Source organism: Eurypyga helias, unplaced genomic scaffold (genome assembly GCF_000690775.1).
Source record: "Eurypyga helias isolate BGI_N326 unplaced genomic scaffold, ASM69077v1 scaffold26755, whole genome shotgun sequence".
In the NCBI taxonomy this organism is placed as follows: Eukaryota; Metazoa; Chordata; class Aves; order Eurypygiformes; family Eurypygidae; genus Eurypyga; species Eurypyga helias.
Window position 1 is genome coordinate 12968 of NW_010252459.1, and position 9690 is coordinate 22657.

Sequence of the window (9690 nt, forward strand, 5' to 3'; positions counted from 1 at the left end):
GAATGGTGTGATATGAATGAGTGGCGAGCAGGAACGGGCTGGAGAAATGTGGCTGCTCCGTGCTGGGGCTGGCAGGGATGGGGCGGGATGAGCCACCAGCCCCGGGTCACCCCGAGCACCTCGGGAGCACAGGGTGGTTTTGGGGACTCAGAAGTGCCGTTGCTGCAATGCTGCTAGTGCAGCAAACCACTGGAAACTGGACGTTTTTATCAAGTGCTGCATCTTGAAAGTGTTAGCCTATGGAGATTTATGCTGGGAAGCAGCTGGCGAAGGTGGGATCAGGGAGGAGCCCTGGCTGGTAGCTACAGGGAGCCAAACCAGAGGGGACTTAGAGGGAGCCAGCAAAATCACTTCCATAGAGACACAGCTGCTCCCCACTCTTCCCACACTCCCCCCCTGCGCCACCACCTTGCTCCACATTGCAAAACGCTGTTTTGGAGAGGAAAAGCTGCTGCTGAGCTGTGAGCTAGGGGACCCAACATCCCACAGCCCTTGCAACTGCCCCCATGCCAGATTGGTAACGAGTGAAATAAAACTCTTTCCACTTTTCCCTTCCCCAGCTCTTTACCTATATCTGTGCTAAATTAAATATTAACGAAAAGCTTGGCACCTCTACCATTAAACTGTCCTTGGAGCACGCACCCAGTGAGCTTTGGGATTCGGTAGGGAACTCCTCAGAAGGGATGGATAGGAGTAAGGATGCAGCACGCTCCTTTGGGATGCAGTACGGATGTGGCCACTTCTTGCCATCTCTTTTTTTGCCATAAGGGTGCTGTGAGGTTCTCCCAAGGCTCCTCACAAGGCAGCCCATCCTCACCTCATGCAGGGGGTCCTTCCTCACATTGCGCCCCGCCAGCGGTTCGTCATGGGGAAAGACGACGGAGTAGTTCTTGGCGTAGGACTCATGGCTCCGCTCCCGGATCCAGCGGTTGTTGTCAGTGAGGGAGTGGTGAAATCTCCTGGGTAGCAGGGAGAAGGCAGCATCCGGATGAGCCCACCAGCTCATGGGGTGCCTCCTCCCCTGGACACGGCCCCTTGGGCAGACCCAGATGTGGAGGCAGCTGCTGGGTGTAAAATTGCTATTCCTGCACCCATTGCATGAGTAGGGAGTGGGGTTGGTGCTGGCCATGCTGCAGCCCCTCTCGCCCCTGCAGCACTGCCCACCAGAGCTGGGTGCTCGCTGCAGCCCCCACCAAGCTTCCCAGCCCTGCTCCAAGCACATGTGCCCCAGAGCAACTGGGAGCAGAATACAGCCTTGCTGGAGGAAGAAAAATATAAAAAGAGGAGAATTGAGGTTAATTCTGCTTTAATTCATGTTAATTCATGCCTTGCGCACAGCCTGCGTTTAAACACAGCCCTGAAAAGGAAAGAGCCCTGGACATTCCTTACATTTTTCATCCAATTCTCCCTAGGCTGAAGGATAAATAAAACCTCAAGCATTTTAAATTTGTTTGACATATTTTCATCTTTCAAACAGAAAAGCTCCTTGAAGGAATGTGCCAGCTCAGCACATGCTCAGGTTATTATTACCAGAGACCTATAACTCATGGAGAGCAGCTCCGGGCGCCGGTGGCACCTTTCCCATCCTCTGGCTTCAGCAGGCAGGGGAGCACAGCTCCCTGAATTACCACCTGCTCCTCTCTAGCCCAAAGCCTCTAGGTCTGGAGAAAGGGAGGAGGGCAGCAGGTGAAAGGCAAGAAAAAATATCATCTACAGGGCCTTTAAGACAATATTTTGAGCTTCCCTCCCCGCTGCAGAAGAGAAACAGGGCAGCAGGGCTGAGCCCTGCGGCAGCAATGCAAGTGATGCTCCCCAGAAGCAGCCTGGGCTCGCTGTGAGGGCAGCTGCCTCTTCTGCCCGCCCAGGACAGGCAGCAGGTGACACATGGCATGTCACCATCACCCCCAGCTGCCCGTCAGCCCCAGCCCCTTCACCAACATGCTAAATTTTTGACAGCAGCAAGAGGAGCAACAGCTGCCAGATGAAATATTTACAAGCGAGTGTTTTGAGAGGATAAATATTTAAATGTGTGGAAAAGGGAGTTATTTAAAGAGGAGCTTAGTAATTGTCACCAAAAGAAAAAACCTAGGAGTGACACCAGCTTGAGGATGGAGCAGGCAGGATTCGGAGGATGCTCGGCTAATCCAGATGCAAGGTCTGGAAAGCTGACCTCTCCCCCCTCCTCCCAGCCCCAGTCAATGGGCTGTTTACCAGCTTTGCCACTAAAGCAACGTGATTTTAAAAGCTTTGTCCCTGACAAGGTGGTAGCTGTCGCTAGCAGCCCTGTAAGAAAGCCCAAATCTCATCAAATATAATCAAACAAGTGAAAAGCAATTACAGAGCCAACATCTGCACAGTCAAAACTCCTGGTCTGTGTCGTGCTGCAGAGGGGGGGGCAAAGCTGATCTTTCTCCTGTTGAAATCATCACCCCCGATTATTAACTTAGAGGCTGAGGCTCGGCACTAATTGAACAACAAAACCCAAACGTAATTACCCTGTCCTTTCCCATCACCACAATCTCCTCGTGCCTGATGGAAGCTGTTTGCATCGAAGTGGAATGAGGCAAATGAGATAAACCCCACATGTAAATTCATTAAAGCCATTGAGCGTAATTAATTCCAGCTCCTCAGAGGGACACAGGCTGTGGCACAGACGCTGCCCAGACACCCACTCCTGATGCCAGCATCCAGCTCTGCCTCCAAACCTGCCCCAAGGACGAGGGGTATCAGTGAAGCAGCCCGCAGGGACCCGGGGCAGCCGGGGTGACCTACCTGATGTCATAGCCATACATGTCCTTCTCCGGCCGCCCATGGATGATCCAGTGAGCCAGCTCCCTCCCACAGCCGCCTCCCAGCATCATCCCTGGGGGAAGAGGCGAGGACCCAGATGAAGCCAGCTGTGGCTGCCGAGCTCTGCCTGGGATACAATGCGCACGCTGAGATGCTGGAGGTGGGATCCCTTCGGGTCTCTCTTACCGAACGAGGAAGAAGCCTCGGACTTCTGGGGCTTCTCCCATGAGCGGCTTGTGGTCAGCCGTGAACGACTCTGGAAGACAGAGAGATGCATGTACCAGCAAGGCCAGGGAAGGTATTTTGGGGACACGTCATACACTTTAGGAGCAGGGTTCCTACAACTTCCTGTACTGGCCTCATCCTGCTTCTAGAGAGCCAGAGTTGGACCAACACCAAGCACTTCCCAGCATCTCAGCTCGGGCATCCGCCACCTGCACCTCTCCAAGAGTTCCCAGGTAGCAGAGATCAACGGGAAGGCTTCCCTGGTATTGGGATGCTCAGCATCACGCAGGGGTCTTGCGCAGGCTCCTGAAGCAAACACACATACGCATATCTGCTTCAGAAGCTTTCACAAGTGCACACATATACTTGCACATCGCAGTGCCGGTGGCAGAGGCAGGGGCTGACGGCAGAAGGCGGCTCCTTTGCAGCCCTGCACGGTCTGTCCCTGCATCATCAAGACCCCGGGCTCGGGTTAACTGTGCCCTCCATGCCCCTGGGGAGCTCAACTGCAGGGGAGGACCTTGGTGTTAAGGTTTAGACTGAAAACTTGTGAAGCAGAATGAATCCCCAACCAGAAGGTACACGAGGCACCGCGGCGGCTGAAGCAGCCTCTTTCTTTCTCCCATTCCCCCAGCCAAGGGAGCTGCACAGACCCATTCGTTGCCTCTTCAGCACCTGGGCCATATTTCATTTTTATGACTATTTTTCACTATCATTGATTTCTGCTGGGAAATTTCATGAATTTAAGCATCAGAGGGATCGCTGCTGATGTCGCCCAAGGCTCCTGTGCTAATGATGGCTCATGCTGCCAGCTCCACAGAGCTATCAACAGCCCCTGTGGAAATCCCCACTAGAGAGGACAGAGCAAGACACCCTGACGGGGGTGTGCAATCCTCCTCCCTGTTTTGTTCATCCCTCTGTGTGAAAGGAGAGAGGGAAGAGGGAGTTCAGCCCTGTCCTTCTCCTGCCCAGCTTGTTTCCCAATATCTCTGTGCTCAGGAGAAGGCAAGAGCAGAGTCAAGATTATTTCATGCCAATATCCCCGCACTGCTATGACAGGCTACAAATTCACTGAGTCAACGGAGCAACACCCAGAGCACCCCCCTTCGCCAGCGGTGCACGCCAGCCCTGCTGACTTTGCATGGAGACGGATGCCGAGTGCTCACACGGGACCTCAGCCCGCTCGGCTACAGGGCCAGAGCAGCAGCTGGAGCAGAAACAGCTTAAACCAACCCGATTCAGACTGTTTTCACCCCCTGCGTGGTAGCTGTTCTGCTGGTGAAATATTTACTGCGCAGCACAACCGACAAGCGTTGGCTATTTGCTTCAGCCTGGCGTCACTCAGCTGTCGCACATAAACCAGCTGCTGTTTAAATCAAAAAGTAGAAAAGGAGGAGCACAGACCCTTTGGAAATTACAGTGCTGTACTACAAAGACTAGACATTTATCTGTAAGAAGGCAGCTCCCCGCCGCAGGGCACGGGCTCTGCTTACAGCGCGGTCTAACCAAGCCCGCTGTGCCGGGGCCATGCCTCCACCTTGTACGTGTCATGTCTGATCTGCTGCGGGGCAGGAGATGTGCCCTACTTTCCTCTGTACAACAGCACTGCTCCCTCCCGAGGGCTTCCCTTCAAGGGCTTTAGAAAAAAAGGGCTTATATATATATATACACACACACATATATATATTTTAGCATGTGGTGGATATCAGTCTATGATATCATTTTATGATTTCAAGGCCAAACCAAGTGTGTCAAGCTCCGGTTTGATGGCTGGCATCACCTGCACCTGCCACAGCAGTGGCCTTTACCTCCACACCAGACAGGCTGGGATGTAAATCTGGGTAAATCTAATGTCATCAGCCCAGAAGCAAGTAGTAAAAATAACAACACTTGGTAAAACAATGGCCACTGCTTAAAAAAAAAAAAAAAAGGCCTTTAATTCTTTAGTCCAGTGGCCACAACATCAACTCTAAATCCACGCCAGTCACCCTCCGGTTTGGACCAAGGCAATAAACTGCCTGGGTGTTTCTCCAGCGAGGCTAATCCTGGGATGCCACCCTTTGGAAGACGACACCACTGCAGCCAGACCACCGGCGCTTTCTCTGCATTCAGTTTTCCTTCTCCCCCCGTTCGGGAGTTTCTCCTTGCCTCCAGCAAGATCCTTGGCCGACCCAGCCGCCACCGCTGCCACCTTACCTGGTCCACAGACGGTGGATTTAATGCCCGTTTTCTCCAGCATCGGTACTCTGTTGATGGCACCTTCAATGTGTTGCATGAAAACATCCCAGTCCAGATCAAAGAGGCCAAAAGCAAATTTTTCAGATACCTGCAGGTGGGAAACAGGGATTGGGACACAGAGCAGAGCTGAGGGTGTAAGAACTTCTCAGCTTGGGCAGCCTTGGAGACCATAGAAAATCGAGGCTGCTTTGCAGACTCTGGTTTCTTTGGGTTTCCACAAACAGCCCAGCCAAGCTCTGGGGCACAGTCAGAATTAAGACTCCTACAGCTGGATAAAGGGATGATGCAGCAGGGCAGGGACCACACAGTGGCCTCTACATCCCCCCAGACCAGCCTTTTAATCTCAATCCTGTTGCCTCAGCACCTCATGTCTCCGCCACAAACAGACCCACTGGGAAAATGCTGTCCTGTGCTTTCCCCACTGGCCGGGCGGAGGTTGGTACCCACAGGAACTGGGGGCTGAGGCGGGTTCCCTGGAAACCTGCCTTGTTCCCCCAGAAAACCTCCCAGCACTGCTCACCTCCTCCCAGAAGATAGGGTTTGACTCATATCCACCCACGGAAAGGGCATCGCCTTGGAGACGGAGATACACCGAGGCATCATGATCGCGAACATTCGGCATATTCTGAAGAACAGGGAGGGAGAGAGGAGGGCTGAGAGGGGGCCAAGAGCCACGGGGAGACCCCAACATCCCCCCGGCTGCATCCTGGCAAGGCTGAGTGGGTTGAGCTGGGGGTCTGGGGCAACCCACTAAGGATGGGAGCAGCGACAGCTCGATGGAGGTTCCCACAGCCCTGAAATTTGGGCGCCCGTATTGCCCCAAGAGCAAGGCACCTGAGTCAGCTCCAGCAAACCTGGCCAAGCCACAGGCAAAGGCTCGTGCCGGCAGCGATGCTGCGGGCAGTGTGCCCGTTCCCCAGGCCTGAGCCCGGGCACCCAAGTCTTGCACAAATCCTGCCTAAATAGAAGTCGTGCTGTGGGTGCATTTGCACGGGTACCAGGGTGGCAGCCCCTCAGCTCTCTGGCTGTTCCTCCACAGCACAGGGTATACTGGGGATGCTCAGGGAAGCGGGAGCAGCCGCTGCAGTTCATCCCAGCTTGGAAAGCATCGTCCTTCTGCCGCCCACCTCCGCAGGAGGAGGCAGTAGCACAACATACAGGCAACAGTGCGCAAAGAACGAGGGATTTGTTCTCGTGAATAATGGATAGCACAACATTTAGATAGCACTGAAGTACTGGTGCAGGGCCTGCTGCGTTTCATGTTGACAAATGGAATTAAGTGGATTGAACGGGAGGCACAGGGCTCTGCAAGCTGCAGCCTCTTCTCTGAAAAGTCTCTTTCTCACCATGTTTTTATGGCACAGTGGAGTTACTGGGAAATAAATGTAATTATTGACACCAGCACTTTTAAAATAAGGCACCTCAGACTGAAAAGTCGGGCACAAACTATGTCAAGGAGATGGAAATTAAATAACGTGTCACCCTCAAAACCCTGGCACTGGGTGAAGGAGGTCTCCTGTGAACCATTCCCTGCAGCCAGATGGCAGGAACAGGTTTCTTGGGAGAGTTTAGAAATGCTTGGAGAGCTACACCTCTGCCTGCCAGGGATTGGGGCTTGTTCAGAAAGTGTTTGGCATCTTCATGAATGCCGCTTCGACACCAACACATCAGAGACCCCATAATAATTCTATTGAGATGAAAAAAAAGGAAGACAATTATCCTGCTAGTCATAACACTGTTAAATATTAAATATGACTATTAAAGGTAGTCTGACAGCCCTGCCAGGAGAAGCTGCTGGGTGTGCATTTCTCTGGGTGGAGAGCCTGCTCTGGCAGTGCAGGCTGGTGCTGAAGGCAGAAGAGGGGGGTTCCCACAGGTCTGGGGGTGTGTCCCACCTCACCCTGCTGCATGCAGTGGGGGCAGGAGCCAACGCTGCCCTCCAGAGCAGAGGAGCTGATCCGCAGCCCCACGGGACTGACCTGGATGCCCTCGATGCGCTCGGTCACCACGTAGGCATGATGCATCCCCACCAGCGGCACGTGCACGCCGGCCAGCCGGCCCAGGGCTCGTGCCCACACGCCTGCGGAGAGAGCACCCCCGTGCTGAGCACACCGTCCTCCACACCCCGCCGGAGAGCTGCGGCAGTCTGGGGGTGACAGCCAGATGGGGGGCACAAGGACCCTCCAAGCCAACAGCCACGGCCCCGGTCCCCCACCTTCCTTGCCGTGCTGTGCGCCCCGTACCTGCGCAGTTCACCACGCAGGGAGTCTGGATGGTCCCGTGGGCCGTCTCCACTGCATACACCCTCTTCACCCCAAAATCATCAGCTCTGACCTGGATACCAGTGACGGGGCAGTTCTCAATGATCTGGTGGTAGAGGAAGGGCAGCAGAGTCATGGCAGGGGCACAGGGTCAGTGGGACATCACCTGACATCTACCCCCCAAATCTGGGAAAGGTGAATCAAAGCAGCGGTTTGGCACTGGCCATCTCCCTTTCCCAACAGCTATTCCTGTTACTGCTGGTAGTAACATACCTCTCCTTAACCAGCGGCTTAAACCACGGCTCTGTGCACCCGCGGCTGCAGAGGGTGTTTAGTATTTACATGCACAGAGCTAATCAACGCACCGAGGATGCGCTGGCAGTCCTTGCCTTGAGGACTGGATTGTGTTATCTGACCCTAAAACCTCCACTCTCCCAAGGAACCTGCCTTGGGCTCTTCCTTGTCTTGCTCCTAAAGGTCTTTGTTTACATCCTATGTTTTCCCAAGATCTCATGGTTCTTGCCAGCTTTGTCACTGTGACCCAACAACCATCAAAGGCGAACAGGACAACACTGTTCTTGGGCAATGACCTAATGATCTGCTCCAGTGGGAAAGGAGGAGATGGGGAGGGCAGAGGAAGAAATCTTCTCCTGGGGTCAACTGGCATTGATTACTAATTACTAATAAGGAACTACCGTAGCGCCTCTGGCAGTTGCTGCTCTGGCAAGGGTTGAGCAGGTACCAGCTGGATCCATGGTGCCATCCTTGGGGACGTACAGCGTGCCGTACAGGTCGTCGATATTCATCAGCGGGTACAGGTCCTTGGTCTGCGACGGGGTCAGGACGTAGGACTCCACACCATACACCTTCCCCAGCTGCCAACCGGATGAGAAAACCAGGAGCTCGAGCAGGCACAAAAGTTCATCACAGAGGAGGAGACCACCAGCATGTGTTCATCTCCCAGATGAGGCGACTGCTGCCCCAAGGCAAGACCTAAATCCAGTGTGGGGTGGGACGGCCTGCCCAGTTTTCAGGGAATATGGTCCCATATTCTCATGCAACCTGCCTGTGCAGCTGGAAAAATGATGCTACCCCTATCTGAAAGGGCAAAAATCCACAGTTGGATTTAACTTTGCCTACTTCACCAGCATTTTGCCCCATTTCAGCAGCCTTACAGAAGCCAGGAGGCTGCCCTGGAATCACAACCCGGGCTACTCGCAGCTCTCCAGGTGGGAAAGCAGGGAGAGTCTTGCCATTCCGATACACATGGGGGTCCACAGCCCTGGCACCCCCAGCCCCGCTCCCATGGGTGGGAGATAAACGCCACCTCCCACACCCACCCAGCCCAGGGACACACATACCCAGAGGGGCTTCTCCCTACCGACATGAGCCTCTTGTACTCGTCGAGGCGCTGTTTGTTGGAGGCGATGAAGAGCCCCCCGTTCTCCACCCAGCCCGTGTGCAGCCCCGTCTCCGCCGGCAGCTCCCGGCTGACCACATCCCGCGTGTGCGCCAGCAGCTCCACTTCCACATCGCTGGGACGCAGCTGCCACAGCAGACCTTGGGGGGGACACACACAGACACACCACACAGCCCACAGCTGGGACAGGTCCTGGTACCCCCCAGCCTCGCGGGATGCAGAGAGGTCCTGCCAGCCCACGCGTGTCACCCTGACGAGGTTTTTGCTCCATCTCGTGGAGATGTGGGAGCGCTACAAATCATGGATTTCTGGTTTCCTTTGGCATTTAATGAATGGGGAAAAAAGGGTTTCTGGAGGAGATTACCCAAAAAGAGTCAAATCCAAGAACATGGATTGAATGACCCTTTTCTTGCTACCCCCACCCTGCCAAATAAAATTGACTTGAAGAAGAAGAAAGAAAAGAAGTGTGGAAATAAACACTTTAGTTTTACCATGGTAATCTAAAACTTTAAAAACCAACCAACCAGACAAAACAAAACAAACACCCACCACCACCAGAAAATTTTGGGGCATGTTTTCTTAACAAAAAATTTATGCCAAAAGGAAAAACAGAAACCCTGAAATTCTCCACATTTAAACCCAAAACTCTCCAAAACATCCAGAGCCAGCCTGCACCATGGATCCACTCCACGGGTGATGGCACATGGGCATCCCCACACCCACTGCCCCCAGCCCAGGGAGCCCCCCCCGCTGTGC

The 9690-nt window shown here is 53.9% G+C and overlaps 1 protein-coding gene across 1 annotated transcript in view; it reads right to left on the bottom strand.

The window, feature by feature from the left end:
• Positions 1-9074, bottom strand: part of SARDH (sarcosine dehydrogenase) — a gene marked incomplete at its 5' end in the record, with an annotated part of 21860 nt that extends 12786 nt beyond the window's left edge. Inside the window, 9 exons of the mRNA XM_010152402.1 lie at positions 818-959; positions 2773-2897; positions 2982-3046; positions 5212-5341; positions 5774-5878; positions 7233-7333; positions 7497-7620; positions 8210-8389; positions 8896-9074. Of these exons, the coding sequence (XP_010150704.1) occupies positions 818-959; positions 2773-2897; positions 2982-3046; positions 5212-5341; positions 5774-5878; positions 7233-7333; positions 7497-7620; positions 8210-8389; positions 8896-9074 (1151 nt within the window). The remainder of the gene's footprint in view (positions 1-817; positions 960-2772; positions 2898-2981; positions 3047-5211; positions 5342-5773; positions 5879-7232; positions 7334-7496; positions 7621-8209; positions 8390-8895) is intronic.
• Positions 9075-9690: the final 616 nt, after the last annotated feature.